Source organism: Populus euphratica, unplaced genomic scaffold, assembly GCF_000495115.2.
Source record: "Populus euphratica unplaced genomic scaffold, PopEup_1.0 scaffold89.1, whole genome shotgun sequence".
Classification (NCBI taxonomy): Eukaryota; Viridiplantae; Streptophyta; class Magnoliopsida; order Malpighiales; family Salicaceae; genus Populus; species Populus euphratica.
The window spans coordinates 632,555-650,072 of NW_011499970.1; the positions used below are offsets into that span (position 1 = coordinate 632,555).

General features: G+C 35.5%; 4 protein-coding genes and 1 long non-coding RNA gene across 8 annotated transcripts in view; all 5 read right to left on the reverse strand.

Annotated features, from left to right (window-relative positions):
- Positions 1-5,088: 5,088 nt before the first annotated feature.
- Positions 5,089-6,187, reverse strand: LOC105139240 (uncharacterized). The gene is made up of 2 exons (XR_844942.1): positions 6,053-6,187; positions 5,089-5,600 (listed from the first exon to the last, which is right to left on the reverse strand). It is a non-coding gene; the product is annotated as an uncharacterized LOC105139240 (long non-coding RNA).
- Positions 6,188-7,533: 1,346 nt separating this feature from the next.
- On the reverse strand, positions 7,534-9,232 carry LOC105139244 (F-box protein CPR30-like). 2 transcript variants are annotated; one of them, XM_011045620.1, is made up of 4 exons: positions 8,923-9,232; positions 8,150-8,849; positions 7,696-7,784; positions 7,534-7,600 (listed from the first exon to the last, which is right to left on the reverse strand). In XM_011045620.1, exons 1-3 carry the CDS (start codon positions 8,960-8,962, stop codon positions 7,745-7,747), a joined length of 780 nt encoding a protein of 259 aa, XP_011043922.1. In that variant the 5' UTR covers positions 8,963-9,232; the 3' UTR covers positions 7,534-7,600; positions 7,696-7,744. The 2 variants fall into 2 exon arrangements, with proteins under 2 accessions (XP_011043922.1, XP_011043921.1); XM_011045619.1 differs by having other exon boundaries at positions 8,920-9,232.
- A 629-nt stretch (positions 9,233-9,861) lies between these two features.
- On the reverse strand, positions 9,862-11,279 carry LOC105139243 (F-box protein CPR30-like). The gene is made up of 2 exons (XM_011045617.1): positions 10,016-11,279; positions 9,862-9,922 (listed from the first exon to the last, which is right to left on the reverse strand). Exons 1-2 carry the CDS (start codon positions 11,164-11,166, stop codon positions 9,883-9,885), a joined length of 1,191 nt encoding a protein of 396 aa, XP_011043919.1. The 5' UTR covers positions 11,167-11,279; the 3' UTR covers positions 9,862-9,882.
- A 2,037-nt stretch (positions 11,280-13,316) lies between these two features.
- Positions 13,317-15,532, reverse strand: LOC105139242 (F-box protein CPR30-like). 3 transcript variants are annotated; one of them, XM_011045614.1, is made up of 3 exons: positions 14,249-15,531; positions 13,789-13,875; positions 13,317-13,656 (listed from the first exon to the last, which is right to left on the reverse strand). In XM_011045614.1, the coding sequence occupies exons 1-2, from the start codon at positions 15,445-15,447 to the stop codon at positions 13,836-13,838; spliced, it is 1,239 nt and encodes a 412-aa protein (XP_011043916.1). In that variant the 5' UTR covers positions 15,448-15,531; the 3' UTR covers positions 13,317-13,656; positions 13,789-13,835. The 3 variants fall into 3 exon arrangements, with proteins under 3 accessions (XP_011043916.1, XP_011043917.1, XP_011043918.1); XM_011045615.1 differs by having other exon boundaries at positions 13,317-13,692; XM_011045616.1 differs by lacking the exons at positions 13,317-13,656; positions 13,789-13,875 and adding an exon at positions 13,980-14,204 and having other exon boundaries at positions 14,370-15,532.
- Positions 15,533-16,681: 1,149 nt separating this feature from the next.
- Positions 16,682-17,518, reverse strand: part of LOC105139249 (uncharacterized) — a 34,818-nt gene continuing 33,981 nt past the window's right edge. Inside the window, exons 4-5 of the mRNA XM_011045624.1 lie at positions 17,138-17,517; positions 16,682-17,101 (exon numbers count right to left, since the gene is read on the reverse strand). Of these exons, the coding sequence (XP_011043926.1) occupies positions 16,858-17,101; positions 17,138-17,517 (624 nt within the window). The 3' untranslated portion in view covers positions 16,682-16,857. The remainder of the gene's footprint in view (positions 17,102-17,137; position 17,518) is intronic.

Genomic DNA, 17,518 nt, shown 5'->3' on the forward strand with positions numbered 1-17,518 from the left:
TTTTAGCATCCTCAATCACCTCAGTCACCATTCTTCTTATAGAGGAGCAATCAACCTTTATATCTTCAATGGAGTGGAGGATCTTCTCAACTTCACCAGCTAGGTTAGGAATATAATGGATCGGTGTACGAACAATCTTATTTCTGATGCTCTCCCAACACTTGATAGCAAATTCAGATCTTATCTCTCTTATTATGTCATCAACACAATACCTAGTAACTCCTGAAGGCTCAAAGGCAGTAGTAGGTCCAAGATTATGCAAGTTGGCCACTATATTAAAGATCGGCGGAGGTGGATTAGGCTGCTCATGTGGTGAACTAAATGAAGGATGAGAGTTTCCAATCCCAGCAGCTAAAATATTGAAAGGGTTAGGGCTAGCAACAGAAGCAACACTCATTTCTGGCCCAATATACATATCAAAGTCATTCCCAGGTCTTGTTGACCAAGCTGAAACAAAGAACAAAAAAAGAGGGGGGGTTAATATATGACAAGTAACATGAATTAGAAAAAAAAAAGAAAAAAAAAGTGTCAAACCAGTTCATCAATATTGTCTGGCATGATTGATGCACTAGGGACTCCATGAAGAAAACCCGAGCCGCAAGGATTGAACACTTTCTTGGTACGTTTTAAACGTTTCCAATGATGATCACTGTTTTCATGCTCACTGTCCTTAACATTTAAGATTGCTTCAAAATTGTCTTCTTTTTCCTGCTACATGCATATCCTTATGAGTATCTCAATAAAAAAAAAAGGGAATTAATAAGGCACATAAAAATAGGGATAAGTATTTATTTACCAATTGTGGAGAAAAGGATTGTGCACTTCTTTCCTTTGCTTCTAAGGAGTTAGAGGATTTCTTATTAAGATGATCTTTTGAAGTACTCACTCTCTTCACACTAGGAATCACAAGTGGTGTCCTCCTTATGTGGGCAGATGTTTGAGTACCATCTTCCTTGCCTAAATCAACATCAACTGTCCGCTTATCTCTTTTATGGGTAGGAGAAGATCGTTTCTTTTTGGTTAAGAGAGGGTCATTCTTCTTTTCTTTTGTCCTTCGAGATACTATGGCAACATTACTAGGACTTTTGAGAATGATCTTTACCTCTGGAGAACAAACTTTGGACCACTTCGGAGTCCACCACTCCATATAACGTTTAGTCACCAAAGGAAGCTTATCACTTGGGGGCAACGAAAGCTTGTACTGAGAATGTGTTGAGTTTGGTAAAACTATGCCAAAGTTGGGATACATCCTCCAAGGTTGGAACTCCAGTTCTCCCTTCAAAGTCACGGGGAACATGTTGGCAAAACCTAAATTGTCAACTGAATCTATCAGGACAATAAGACTCAATAATAAAAGTATCATCATAACGAAGAGTCAAATAGCCAGATCGAATACACATAAAGTAGTCACTCTTGAGGATTGATAAGTTGCCATCATCACACAAAACCACGACTTTGGCCAAGGGAAGTAATGCAGGAAATATGACTCTCTCAGGATCTCTGAAAAGAGCATTAGCTTGAGATTCATTGAAATGTTTTCCCAACCCCACGCTGGCATATTTTGTCATCCCAACTAACTTGGCAGGACTAATGGCTGTTTGATGGGTGCCAAATTTTTCGGCAAGCCAACTGCTGAGAAAATGAATAGGAAAAGGGATGTCTCGTGCGATCACACTTAATGCAGATTGAACTTCCTTTAGACCTTTGAAGATACTTGCTAGAACTGGTATTGCAAGAGAGAATTGCCTTCCAACCGCCATCATGGATGCTACTTTGAAAGTACTAGGACGAATGAAACCAACGTCCTTGCTAGGAAATACAAATTTGCATAGCCACCATGAAAGAAAAGCCGCTAAATAAACTTCATCTTGAATATGAGAAGGGACATTAAGCTCTTTAAAAGGATGAATGAATTTGCTGGAATGAACGCGAGACTTATCAATTGAGCCAGATGGATAGGTAGTCTTATTGGATCCGCTAGACTTACCCACAGAAAAGGGTACCTTGTATCTCAAATCATCTCGAAACCAGAAATCTACCCAATCTTGAAGGGTCATTACATGGTCACCATCAATGGTCTGACATTCTTTATGAAAGGCGATAAATAGGTACTTGCAGCTCTTTGGAAGAAAAGAATATCCTTTCTTGTCAGCTTCATTAAGTTCATCAGCAGAAGGAATGACTTCATCATAAAAAGTACCAAAAATAGGAAGACCGCTACATGATTTTAACTCCCAAAGGGATATAGACTCCTCTCCATTCGGGGTAGATAACGTGTTGGTAGCAGGATTCCAATGATTATAGAAAGAAAGGATAACATTCATCTGCCAGTCATATGTAAAAAGGGATGCAAAAATAGTGTCTCGAATATGTGCCCTCTCGAGGATTGGCTCGTAATGTTTCAAAATATCTTCTGTCCATTCCCAATACTTGGGAGTATACTCAAGTGCATCAGAGATTGGGAAATAATCCTTGCAAGTAGCATTTCCATCACGTTTACGATAGTCTAATGACAGTAGATCAGCTAGAAAAGTTGTTGAATGTGGAAAGGAGGATTGAAGTTGTAAAACTGATTGAGGCAAACCACCATGACCATAAAGTTCATAAGAAGTCTCTAATGACCAGGAAGTCAAATGCTTGATGCTTTTGGAAGACCGCTTCTTAGCAAATGAACCAATGGCAGGTTCATATACGCGTTCGACGATACTTCTCATCAATTACTAAGAATCTTTTTGTGGAAGAAGAAGAATTCTTGAAAAGCACCATCTAAAAAGAAAAGGTAGACATAAAAATACGTGAATTAGATGCATATTGAAAGAAGAAATGGGGAACAAGATTATAAATCTCATGATATTTATATGTCCTAAAAAAAAAGGTAATGATAAAAAAGGGAGAGAATAAGAACTTACCTCGATCAAGAATGAAAGAAAAGTGATGCTCCAATGTTAAAAAAAGAAAAAGACTTGCCAAAATTGATGACGCGTTAAAAAAAAGAAGCAACCGTGACCCTTAAGGAACAACTCGTCAAGCACCAAGGCTTGTGAAGTATTATGGCAAGAGAATTCAGATCACCCAAAGAAGCCTGCAGCCCTGCAATAAGAATAGATGTTAATTAATGGAAACAGGCAGGCTCACCAACAACTCAATCAGGCTTAGTCAAGTCTATTTCAATAACAAGTTTGCGTCATCGATCATACAGTCGCAGAAGCAGAAAAGGTTGCTCTTGGTTAACACACAGATGTCAACAATATGTTTTTCCTCAACAAGAAAGCTGCTACAACTCCTCCAAATATATTTTTGGCCTCTATATTTTCTCTTCCAGTACAAGCTCTCTCTTTGGATGTGCTATCAAGAAACTTTGCAGTGCTCCAAGGCTTTGAAAGGAGTTCTTTCATCTAGATAACAACAGTCGTGAAACAACTTTTCCATAGCCTGCTAAGGTGAAGTTAAAAAAAATAAAATAAAATTTGTTGTTGTTGCTGCGGCATCCAGAGCTCATCGTTACTGTCAACACAAAGAAAATGGTTGCCTTCTAGTCGCTAAGCAGTCACCATCTCTGCATCTCCATGCAATTCGACCATGGCAGAGAGAATAACACATGGCCAAATGTAGTTTCACTATGTCACTATATAATTCAACGAATAGAGGACTGCGGATTGTCAAGTTTTCCACGTCACATCTTAAGACTATGCAAATTGCTGGAAATATTTCGTTAAGTAGTCGCTCCCTTTTGCTTTATTCTAGGCCATGCATAATTTCACTTTTCTCCATACGGTCAAAAAAATAGAAAGACGATGCAAGTGCATTTATAAAAGAGAGGAATTTAAATTACTATCATCATGAGCTTTGGTTAGAAGTTTAAAGCTTATTGCACCTGCACAAACTCAGAATTGTGTCCTACATACATATAAAAAAAAAAAAGGACTTGCAGTTGTAAAACAAACACTGAAGAGCTATGCATACCTGCTAAGACTGTCGGTGATCTGGAACTTCCAGGTGGATGCTACACAGTTAATGAAGGAACAGAAGGACTGCTAAGTTGGTGACAAAAAAAAAAAAAAGACAATGTAGTGGCCTTTTATAGCCACACTATAGACCGTTGCCTGATTACAAAAGAAGAAGAAAAAAACTCGTATTTTGTGATAGAAAGGTCGGCTATGCAAGTTGCTTTTCCTCTTCTGAAACAAGAGCAATAATTTTCCTGTTCAGTTCTGCAAAATTTTCCTATTCAAGTCATAGCAAAAAAAAAAAAAACGATAATTCCTATTCAGTTCTGCACTCTTCATTTACCCTTCCTTGGCAGTTCATTCAGGAAACAAAGGATGCGACATGCTACCCAAGACAAATTTTTCCTATGCTGTTGAAAAGGCAAATTATCTTTCCTAACTTGAAAAGCATCTGATTAGTCTTTGCTCTCAATTGGTTAAGAATACAAGGAATTATAAAGTAAAGAGCATTTAAACGGGAATGAAGCAAATATTTCATCAAAGAGTGCGCGCATATCAAGATAAGAAAGAGAATATGAATCAACATCTTTAATATGTGATGATTCATTAACCACTACTCGGAATCACAAACGGATTGCATCATTGGATTCATAACAATGAAATCTTCAAAACAAGATGTTATAGTGACCACTTCCCCGATAAAAAAAAATTCTGCAGGCCAGTCAAAGTGTTGGTTGCTATTCGGTATAAAGATACATTTTGTTTCGTCCTCAAATACGCAACTGTTTCAAATGAGGTATTGAACTGAGATATTCCATCATTTGATTTGATAAATATTCCATCATTTGATTTGATAAATTTCAATCAAGATTGGTTCATAAATTTCCAATTTTAATTATCATATTTTATTTCACAATAAAATTTATTTATTTATTGTGAAAATCTAATACGATCAAATCAAATTCTAGTCGAAAATATAAAACTCTCTCAACCATATTTTTCGAGACATGCCCATTTATTTCTAAAGTAAGTGAACTTGTCTCGAGGGGGCATATGTAGAAACATAAATTTTCTACCAATCAAATTTCACCATGTGTTATTTTATTTTTTAAAAGAAAGGATAAAATAAAATTGAAATAAATGACATGGAAAATAAATGAGCCTTCATATATTTCTTGGCCAATGAAAAGTTGACACTTGAGATAAGATATTCAAGATATCTTGTCATAAATTCAAGATCCCATCATATATCTTTTCATAAATACAAGATTATGTCAATAAATATCAACCAATAAAATTATGCCATGTGGCATTGAAAAAAGACCTGAGAGGGCCTCAACCTAAAAGAAAAGGATTTCGGGAGATATAAATTTTCTTCAAGACAAACTCTTCAAGCAAGGAAGCTCTCTCTCTCTCTCTCTTCAAGCAAGGAAGCCCTCTCTCTCAAAGAGTTCTCAAGCCTCCTTCATCTACACTTGAAGCTTATAAAGAACGAAGCTCTGTTGGATTAAACCAAAACGCCCCATAAGAGTTCTTCAACAACACTTTGAAGACGAATCAAAGGTACTCTTCAAAGCATCAAATCATCAAATCTTGCTTCGCAATACACACCCAAATTCGCGTTCTTGCAAAGCACAAATCTTGGCTTGATTACTCAAATAAATCAAGTCACCATACATCAAATCCAAGGAAAGAATCAGAGGATTGTCATATTCTTTTGAAAAAATATATTAAATAGAGATTGTACCCATTCATATATTAATAAAATCATATATTTGTACACATGTGCTTGTTTAATTTCAGGTGCTCAATATTATGTCTACACAGGGATAAGATTATTTAGGATATCATATCTATGAAATCTAATTTCAATGTTTTCTAATACTGTTTTTTACAAGGTCAAAGGCCTACTTCCTCAATATACATGTATGGAGGAGCCATACATCTTGATAGTGTTCAAAAGTTGTTAAGGTACAAACTCGTACATAATATATATATATATATATATATATATTAAAACAATAATAAAATAGCATCACCTTTATATCCTCCTAAAATATCAATAATAAAAAACTTAATGCATGAACAACAGCATATATACATACATTCACTCAGAGCTTGCAAACTACGCTCCTGTGTAAGCAGCTTCAGTTGCCTTCCCAATCCTCGTGCGACAAATTTGTGTTTTATTTATTATAGAGAATGTGACTTATGTATGGAGATTGTGGAACGTTATGAACTTGGAAATGAAATTCCTGTCAGTAACCAAAATGTTGAACGTTTTTATACTGCTTAGAAGGAATAGAATAAATTATTTACTCTCGTCACAAGCTATATACAACTTTATGAAAGGTTTAATGCACACGTTAAAGGTAAGTATATAGAATAAATTAATTCCTCTATTCACAAGCTAAACCTCGAGGACTTGGTTGCTGGCTTTAATTTTCTGTATTTTTCTTTTGATTGCTGGACTTCAGTCCTTACCTTTCTTCAATTTTTGGACACAATCTCTTGTTGTACTTTATATCAATATATCTCCTTCATTATCATTATTGCACGTGGGTGATTAGCCTACGGATTGTTAGAGTTGTCACCTAATTATTTAATTTAGAGTCATTAGAAAAATTAAATATAGTTATTTTATCAGAAATTCAAAAGATAAGAGACTATTTATAATTAAAAAAGTTATTTGAGATAAGTTGCTTTGTGTGATTTGAATGGAATTTAAAATTTTTTTGATAAGTTTCTAATTGGTGATCTATCTATTACTTCAGATGACGATTTATTTGTGTTAATAAATTTGATTTTTTCGAATTCATTATGAGCTCGTATTCCAAATAAATTCTTATAAAATGATCGATATAGATACCCTAACAAAGTTCACCTATTTTGGAAGATGGAAGAATTTCAAACTCGTGTACTATGGTTAAAAATAATTTTAATTAAAATTGATAAATATTTAAAATAATTTTGAGAATTTTCTGATCAACTCCTAATATTTAATTATCAGTCTCACTTATAAATTCAACATTTATACCAGAATATTAACTATTAATTCTCATGAATTAAAATTTTAATGATTATTAGAATACTAGTCAAATTCTCATGGATTTAATGAATTGATTATTAAATCTAAAATACATCCTGAAAAAAATAAAACATATCATTTATTTTATTTTTTTAACAAGATTTAATTTTTATATATTTTGAGAAACTTAATGGAATGCAACACACAAAAGTTTTTATTATTATTTATTATACATTTTTTTATATTTTTATAAGACCACATTTAGGGGGGGGAAAACAAATTTTTCTTGAAATAAAAACTACCAGTAACAAGCCTAAAAACAAGTTTCCTACAACTTTGAAAAGTAAATAGACTAGCTTCTCAGTCTGGGAAAGCTATACATGATTTCCAAAGTCTTCTTGCGCTGTTGAGCCATTCATTAAGCATCTGATTATTCTCATCACAACACGTCCTAAAAACAAATCTAACATTGTATAGTACTTTCTACAGAAGGCACGGTATGCTCAGCACGAAGGATTCTTCTCGCCATTCTCTGTCCTGAAACTAGTATGTATCAAATTGAGGAGAATAGAATAAAAGGAGCAAGAACATCAGGAAAAATGGAAGCAGCTATTAGTCCTCTGAACCTGAAAACTTAAATCAAACTGCCTTGATCTTTACGAAGTTTAAACCAGACAACAGAATCAAAGCATTAGTTAAAGTGTGCCGTAAAAAAAGCTTACCTTCTTCCATTTTGGCCATTGTCCTGTATCCTTTTTCTCTAGTGGTCTTACAACTTCAGTTTGAACCCCACAGACAGGAAATCATCCCTGAGAGAAACAACTGACATGAGGTACTAAATCAAAATAAGCAAACGACCACAAGGTATATAAATAATCAATCTTTCACCTATCATAAGCTGTTAGATTGACTTGTACGTTGACTTGTCCTCCCGATTGAAAAAGAAGACTTCTCATTGACTTGTCCCCCAAATTGAAAATGTTGACCGACTTCTCATTGACTTGAGACCCAAATTCAAAATTCAAATAGCATAAGTTGGTAACCTGCTATAGCTTAAAAAGAGATAAAAACAACTCTACCTCTCAACATTATTACATGGAGTTCCATTTCATTATCATCAATAAAATTAAATGGCTTCAAGAGAATCGATCACAGCAAATTCACTCTATTTTACCTTTTATTCATATCTGTCTTCCTCTTCTCCTCCTCCTCCTCATCTAGCTCTTGTTGCTTCTTCCAGTAAATTCGATCACCATCATTAATCCTAATAAGGCTTTCCACATACATCTCAGAACCAAACGAGCTCGGTCCACCACGAACCCTTACAACCTTAGCATGCTTATTTTTCCAATCATACCACAATAGCTTCTCACCATTCACTTCCAATAACACCTTACCACCATCTTTCGAATAAACCAAAGGTCTCAAAAACATAAAAGCACTAATCCACTTAATCCCTTGAACCGAGAACATCTTACACCAAGATTCCTTCACACCATATTCTTTCATAACCCACACATCAACACAAACATGCTCATAATTACACATTACACACAAATTCCCCTCTACAACCCCAACATCAACCTGAAAGTTCATACCCTTGTTCTCATAATCCGGCTGCAGCAATTCGAAAAACTTATCATCCCTAATATCAAAACCAAGAACACAATCTCTAATACCAAGTTGACGCCTTTGCGGGACAATCCAATGCAAAGCGTGACCTGCAAAAACACCATACCCTCTCCTATTCAAAATATGAAAAAAGGGCTTGCTTAATAACCTAAGCCGAATCGGCAAGCCCTCAATTTTCTTCCACTTATCATTCTTTAAACTATAAACCTTAACTTCATACTCGCAACCGAAACCACCACCACCATCACCGCCGCCATCTTCTCCAATCATTCTTTAAACTATAAACCTTAACTTCATACTCGCAACCAAAACCACCACCATCACCGCCGTCATCTTCTCTAACGAACTGTGCCATTCTCACCACTTTGTAATCATCACCATAAGAATCATAACCAAACCCATCATAAACATACCCAGTTGTCAAATCCCACCGTGGAATCTCAGTTTCCCCAATATAACATTTCTTACGCTCCCTTGTAGACAAATTATACACAGCAATATTTGTTTCAAAACGTCTCAAAAACACCAACCCATTAACCGAACCAATAACCTCAGTTCCACCACTAGAATAAAGGGGATGATGTTTAACCTCCACCGCATCAGATCATAAAGCATCAAAATCAACAGCGAAAAGATCCCTCTCACTACCAGAAAATCGATAAATACAAACGGTAATACCGAGGGAATATTTTCATCGGTAAATTTTCGAGGGATTTTATCGATGGAAATATTCCCTCAGTGTATACCGGGGGAATTACCATGGGAAAAAAAATTAAAACAAAGCAAAAAAGAAGATGAAGTGTCATTTTTACCAATGGAATTACTTTCGTCGGTAAAATTCATCAGTAAATTCGTTGGTGAATTGTGAACACTATTCATCATATCAATTACAAAGGGAATCACCGACGGAATTTTCCGTCAGTATTTTCTAGAGAGCTCCAGAACTGTTCACTTTTTAATTGTACTATTAATTGTTATTCTTTACGGACAAAATCACTGACGGATTGAAAAGTCATCGGTGTTATTTGATGGTTTTCTGAAAAAATTCAATTGATTTAAAATTTTCATTTAAATATTACAGACAGAATCACCGACGGATTGAAATAGCCACTTATTTCATTAATTCGTAACATAGACTATCCCATCCCAATTTGCAAATAATCTGCAAATGAAACTAAGCAACTGACAAACATTTTAGAATCTAGTGAGCTTCATGTAGTTTAATGCAGCAAATTACCTCTTTTCCATGTTTTCTCTGCTGTTTCTTCTGGTGAATTATAAGACCAATTTGAACCCTTCAGACAAGAAATCATCCCTGATAACAAAAACCAAGTCAAAACAACAAGTTACGTCAAGTGAGCTAAAGATAGACATGAAAAATGGAAGCATAAAATTCAGCACTGCATACCTCTTATTCCTATCCTTCGAGTCCTCATCTTCATCCTGTATCCTTCCATCAAGATGCCTATTCGGATTGACAGAAATAAGGCTTTCAACAGAAGTATCTGCTTCAAAGGAATATGGTATACCATGAATCCTATTCTTTACTTGTTTCCTCTTCAGATCATACCAGCAAAGGTCCAAATTGTCGTGTTCGATGAGAACTTCATCACCACTCTTTGAATAAGCTAAAGGCTTAAGAGATCTAAGAAACCCAATGAACTCATACTGTGCAACTGAAAACAGTTTAGTCCAGGACTCCTTTACCCCGTACTCTTTCATCATCCACACATCAACACGTTCACCTAGAAAATTTGCAAGAAAACACAGGCATCCTCTCAAAACCCCCAAATCAATATAAAAATTCTTATCCTTGTACTCAGGTTGCAGCACCTCCCTATAATCCTCAACTCCTAAATCCAATGCAACAACTATATTTGCCACATTCGATTCAGGATTCTCGCCCACAACCCAATGTAAAGCACCATTAGCGAAAACCCCATTTGCACCAGGATAGTGAACACAATAAGGCATATCACCAATCCTCCTCCACGATTGTTTCCTCAAACTATATACCTTAACCTCAGACTCAAAACTCCTCTTCCCCCCACCTCCAAATTGCGCAATCCTAACAAGCTTATAATCATCCCTAACACTATCATACCCAAATCCAAACACATAAACACTACAAGACTTGGTCCCAAAATACCTTTTCAGCTCAATAAGCAAAAAGGGCATCACACGATGCTTTCTAGTTGATGGGTTCCACACAGCAATATCATCAACAACATTAGAAATGCAAAGCAACCCATTAACAGAACCTAAAACTTTAATCCCATGATTATAACACATCAAAGGATGATTCAACTCTTTCAGAGTAACACAGTCATTTAAGACTAAATTTTGCTCAAAATCCATGTAGTGAACATGTGAAGTAGTTCTAAGGATGATGTAAAGATTGGAACTTGTGTCCATAGAGTGCTTCAAATGTAATTTAACGAAGTTTGGACCATCAATTAAAGCACACCATGGTTTAGATACAGACCTGCAACAAAGAAGTTCCTTTGCTGGTAATCTGCAGAGGATCTCCGCTATCATCTCAAGAGGAAGACCAGACATGGTTATGATGACTGATGAGAACTCGAAGGTCACTGTTAGCTAAGGTCTTCGCGTTCTGTGGAATTTTGTCATAGAAAATGTGAAGGAGAGATAACGTTGTTGGAAGTTAAATATCTGTCTTTGTTAATACAATAAATTACCTAAACATCAAGGGTAGTCATGTCTCAGGAAAAAAATCAAGGGTAGTTATTTCTGAAAAGAAAACATAAGGGTAGTGATTGTTAACTGTTATTTGGACAGTAAAGAGCAGCTTCGTCACATTGATTCACTTTTGTCAAATGAAGAAAATCTTTTGGTATCTAATGTTTCATTACTATTACATTTAGTCCTTTTCCTTGCATAAATTAGCACTACGATTCTATTTCAACTTTATTGGTCATGGGAAGGAATCAATAACGCTATGTCAACAAGAATAAATGATAGAAAAGATGAAGATATTACCAGAGCTATGAAATCAGCCCGATTGGTCAATTTAATAACATATTAATTTAGAGTTTAACTCGAGATTAATTTTATATTAAATTATTTTTTTAATCAAAATAATATTATTTGTAAGTTTTTTTTTTAAAAAAAAAACAATAGCTTGGATTGATCGACCCACTGTCAACTCTACTTCCTTAGTGCCAAATTTAGGTCTTGATCTTCATGTCTCCTCTTATATCAAGAACAAGAAGAAACAACAGAGACAAAAACCATGGAGTTATATATTGGTGAGACCAAATGTTTCTCATTGAAGGCAATCAATTTCCTTTGTGCCAGGGGAGCTCCCATATCTCAGACAAAAACTTATTCCTGCTAGGTAAACTTAACTAAAGATAAGATGATCGAGGTGTTTTCTTTTCTTTAAATAGCATTGGCAATTTTTGTTTTGTTTTTACAAACTAGTGCATTTTAAAAACTATTTGAGAACGTAGCATAGATTCATGAGTCACGTTCAAATTTAAGTTTTGTTTTTGAGAATAATACATTCTATAGATTTCACCACCCACAGCCTATATCTTTATGTTATTTTTAAAATATATTATTTTTTTAAATATATTTTTGATAACTTCTAGTTTGTCAAAAACAAATTTTGGGCAGTGGTTTTTTTAAAAAAAAAACCTACAAGTTGATCGATCCACTGATTTCGAGATGCTCGGAAATTCACTTTATGAGTGCCTAGAAGGAAGCAACCCACTCAGAATATGCCCATTATTTTACTTGAGGAGCATCTTTTTTTACACTTTGCTTTCAGCAACTTGTAAGCATTGCAGCAAGGCAAGGAAATTGCCTTCTCACTTTTGGCACAAGGGAGGAGACGGGGCATGCCCGAAATTGTAAAGAAGGCTGAAGTCGGTCTGAAGAATCGACAAAGCATATGAAGAAAGAAACCATGTAAAAATGGTGAAAAGGACACAAAACTATTCATAGGAATGGATTGCACTTGAAGAAATTACAAGCACTGGCCTGGACGGCAAAAAAAATAGCTTGTATTTCCTGATAAGCTTCCACTGTAAATTCCTCCATTCACCCCATCTGTACAGAGACTAGAGAACCTAGCAAAATGGCCAGACCACAACCCCATAAATGAATGGGACAAAACTGAATCAAGGGGGACTCTTTCAATTGACCAAAAGCATATATTGCAGCTATTTCATGAAAGGTCTTGAACTGGTGAGCTCGAGAATTGACCCGGTTCAAGCTTGAATAGTCCTTGCAATGATGCTAGAAGAATTGTACAGTGAAATTGCTAAAAGGAATGCTATAAAAATTGCGAAAATGAATGGGACAAAAAGGAATGCTAACATGACAAAATCAGAAGTTTCCCAGAAGTTTTCATAGCCAAATCTATATCCATTTCCACATCACAGCAATATAACTGTTGCTTCAATACCAGCAGGCCAGTGGATTCAATCTTCGGATAATTAGGGAGCCCCTGTGTGCTATTTTGTTCAAATTCACAAATCCAATGGTTCCAATGGATTTCCCCCATAACACGGAAAAGTACATATGCAATGTCATTAGAACATGAGAACAATAAATTTCCACAGCAAGTACCCTGCGAGATGTTCTAATGACATCTACCAGATATTTGGTCAACTTGATAGAAACAAGCTACCAGGTCTTCTCATGAACATTAAAAGCAGATAAATCTGCAATAGGAAAGAAAAAAGAAAAAACCCATATATTTGTAGGCTTGTGGGTTAATTGCCTCATTATATTCATTTCAGAAAAGCTTCCTACAACTTTGAAAGTAAACAGACTAGCTTCTCTGTCTGGGAAAACTATACATGATTTCAGAAGTCTTCTTGCACTGTCGACCATTAAGTATCTGATTATTCTGATCACAACATGTCCTTAAAACAAATCTAGCATTGCATAGTACTTTCTACAGAAGGCACGGTATGTTCAGCATGAAGGATTCTCTCTCCACTCTCTGTCTTCAAACTAGAATGTATCATAACTCTAGTATCAGCCCTGGGGAGAATAGAATAAGAGGAGCATGAATATCTGGGAAAATGGAAGCAGCTATTAGTCCTCTGAAACCTGAAAACTTAAATCAAACTGTCTTGATCTTTACAAAGTTTAAACCAGACAACAGAATCAAAGCATTAGTTAAAGTGTGCCGTACAAAAAGCTTACCTTGTTTCGTTTTGGCCATTGTCCTGTACCCTTTTTCTCTACTGGTCTTACAACTTCAGTTTGAACCCCACAGACAGGAAATCATCCCTGAGAGAAACAACTGACATGAGGTACTAAATCAAAATACGCAAATGACCACACGTTATATAAATAATCAATCTTTCACCTATCATAAGCTGTTAGATTGACTTGTACTTTGACTTGCCATCCCAATTGAAAAGGAAGACTTCTCATTGACTTGTCCCCCGAATTGAAAATTTAGACCAACTTCTCATTGACTTGAGACCCAAATTCAAAATTCAGGTCCCATCAACAAATAGCATAAGCGGGTAACATGCTATAGCTTAAAAAGAGATAGAAAACTTTACCTATCAAAATTACTTGGAGTTCCATTTCATTATCATCCGTAAAATTAAATGGCTTCAGGAGAATCAATCACAACAAATTCACTCTATTTTACCTCTTATTCCTATTTGTCTTCCTCTTCTCCTCCTCCTCATCTAGCTCTTGTTGCTTCTTCCAGCCAATTCGATCACCATCATTAATCCTAATAAGGCTTTCCACATACATCTCAGAACCAAACGAGCTCGGGCCACCACGAACCCTTACAACCTTAGCATGCTTATTTTTCCAATCATACCACAATAGCTTCTCACCATTCACTTCCAATAACACCTTATCACCATCTTTCGAATAAACCAAAGTTCTCAAAAACATAAAAGCACTAATCCACTTAATCCCTTGAACCGAAAACATCTTACACCAAGATTCCTTCACACCATATTCTTTCATAACCCACACATCAACACAAACATGCTCATAATTACACATCACACACAAATTCCCCTCTAGAACACCAACATCAACCTGGAAGTTCATACCTTTGTTCTCATAATACGGCTGCGGCAATTCGAAAAACTTGTCATCCCTAATATCAAAACCAAGAACACAATCTCTAATACCAAGTTGACGCCTTTGCGGGACAATCCAATGCAAAGCGTGACCTGCAAAAACACCATACCCTCTCCTATTCAAAATATGAAAAAAGGGCTTGCTTAATAACCTAAGCCGAATCGGCAAGCCCTCAATTTTCTTCCACTTATCATTCTTTAAACTATAAACCTTAACTTCATACTCGCAACCGAAACCACCACCACCATCACCGCCGCCATCTTCTCTAACGAACTGTGCCATTCTCACCACTTTGTAATCATCACCATAAGAATCATAACCAAACCCATAATAAACATACCCAGTTGTCAAATCCCGCCGTGGAATCTCAGTTTCCGCAACATAACATTTCTTACACTCCCTTGTAGACAAATTATACACAGCAATATTTGTCTCAGAACGTCTCAAAAACACCAACCCATTAACCGAACCAATAACCTCCGTTCCACCACCGGAATAAAGGGGATGATGTTTAACCTCCACCGCATCAGATAAAGCATCAAAATCAACAGTGAAAAGATCCCACTCTTTGAGGATGATACTGTGATTAGATTTGACAGTGATGGAATGGTTTAGATGGAGATTGATGAAGTCCTGGCCGTCGATTAAGGAACAAATTGGCTTTGATAAAGATCGGAAACGGACGAGGGATTTCACCGGAAGTTGAAGCAAAATGTCGTGAATGATTTCGTGTGGGATTCTCGACATTTTTTAATGAAGAGGTTAGGCTGGTTAGTTCATAGGTGGTCATGTTGGGTTGCCTGCCGCTATATCTAAGAGCTAGAGTGAGTGGACAGGTGGGAGAAGGCAACCAAGTACATTCTGAGAGGTGGCCTTTTTGGGCATGGGAGTAAAAAGACAAAGGCCCTACAGAATCATTGGTATCCATATTTATGCTCGAGCAATGGATTAATTGAATTAATTTATAAATTAGAAAATCAAATTGGAATTATTTTAAAATGATAGGTTTTACTTTTAAAAATTTGAAATGATATCTTATAGATAAAATAAAAAAAAATGTCCAAGTGAACTCAATAAAAATTCACTTAAATTTAGTTAGATGAACCAAATTGACTAATCAAATCATTTGAATTTTATCAAATTAAAAAAAGAGAGTTCTACTATAGTAATAGTAATTCTATTTCTGATTTTTAAAATAATTAAAAAAAAAACTTAATTCAAACTAGATTATGTGTGAATAAAATTATCAAGTCAACTCATTAGTCACGATTAAGATTATCAAGTCAACTCATTAGTCACGATTTATTAACCGTGGTTGTATTGTAGAACTAATATCTCAAAAGTTACTTTTTTATACTATTATTCTTGTTTTAATTTTTTTCTAGTAAAAAGAAAATTGATATGAAAGCTTAATTTAATTAGTGAAATTTCTTAAATTTTCTACGAAGAATTATGAACATGAGATTTTGCCTTAGTATATAAAAAATTCTTAATATAAAATAAATTTTATATTTAAATAGTTACTAAAATGTCAATCTCAAAAAAAAAAAATCAAATACTATTCAAAGTCACTCAATTTATAATGGATGAGTTCTTATCATTATTTTGTCAAATTGAATAATGTAACTGATATTGGTATTTTAGACCTATCTTATTATAATTTTTGCTATTAATTTTTTACAACCGATTATTGGAAATAACTTGAGATTACATATTGTTTCAAGTCACTGATCGGTCGATCGGTGAGCAAATCAACGGCTAGCCCGCTGTAATGTGGTGTACTTTGGAGGTTCGTCTTTGAACTTGCTTTGAGCTCTTCTGTGTGTGTATAATTTTGTTAGTAAGAGTATTTCCACATCAGTTTTTGGATAATGAAAAACAAGAAAATGTTTGTTTCAAGGAAAAAAAATGAAAAAAATAAAACAAATAAGAGTTCAGCCTCAAACATTTCCAGATTTCTTTTTTAATTATTCAATTATTTAGCCGATGATGAGGAATTGCCTAGAGCCACAAAGGCATAATATAATCATAGGTACATGACAAAGTCCCATCCGAATTGAATCATTAAAAATAATAATACTAATCCAAAAAAAAAAACCAATAGTGCTCTATACCTCATTCCCAAAGACGACAGGCCCGAGAAAATCACCAAGCCCTCTATACCTCATTCCCAATGACGACAGGCCCGAGAAAATCACCAAGCCTTCTATACCGAGCATCCAATTGTTCACTTTCTTCAGGAGGGCATTGCTTACTTAGACCGAGATGTGCCATGAGAAGACAGACATGAGTGAGTAGCTCCCCACCTCGGGCAAGTGCATCAGCATGCTCCTTCCATCCACAATGACCTGCAGCATACATCAGCATTTCCACCCACACTTCACTTATCATTTCCCATTTCTTTTCATTTGGCCAACCATCCAGTGACTCTGATGACTCCAATGACTGCAATGACATAGCAAGCATGCAACCATCTAGTAGGGCTGACTTTTCTTCCTCTTGTTTTATAATTTCCATTAACATGGTAGACGGACTTTGAAGCAATTGATAGAAAAATGCTTTCACTAGAGCTTCGGGAAACGATAATGCATCCAATTCATCTATGGAAATATAGTTGTTGTTCTCTTCTTTATGAGTATTCCTGATGAATAGGAGACGACTCAAATGAATTCTAGTATCAGTATACCTTGTTCCGCTAAGCTCTATCGCTAACATATTTGGACATTGAACCAGGAGATACAACATGTAGTTAGATAATGATCTGCTCATTGCGCAATTTTGATGATTCGCAAAACCGCTCTTCCTGGAATCGTCAATG

Excerpts from the sequence above, each read along its gene's own strand:
- LOC105139244 (XM_011045619.1), bottom strand. The coding sequence starts at position 8,962 with ATGGCACAGTTCGTTAGAGAAGATGACGGCGGTGATGGTGGTG. Across the intron at positions 8,850-8,919 it reads TGACGGCGGTGATGGTGGTG|GTGGTGGTGGTTTCGGTTGC; the intron begins GTTTTGGTTGCG and ends GCGGCGGTGATG. Across the intron at positions 7,785-8,149 it reads AAGACAGATATGAATAAAAG|GGATGATTTCCTGTCTGTGG; the intron begins GTAAAATAGAGT and ends TGTTTCTCTCAG.
- LOC105139243 (XM_011045617.1), bottom strand. The coding sequence starts at position 11,166 with ATGTCTGGTCTTCCTCTTGAGATGATAGCGGAGATCCTCTGCAGATTA. Across the intron at positions 9,923-10,015 it reads TCGAAGGATAGGAATAAGAG|GGATGATTTCTTGTCTGAAG; the intron begins GTATGCAGTGCT and ends TTTTGTTATCAG.
- LOC105139242 (XM_011045614.1), bottom strand. The coding sequence starts at position 15,447 with ATGTCGAGAATCCCACACGAAATCATTCACGACATTTTGCTTCAACTT. Across the intron at positions 13,876-14,248 it reads AAGACAAATAGGAATAAGAG|GGATGATTTCCTGTCTGTGG; the intron begins GTAAAATAGAGT and ends TGTTTCTCTCAG.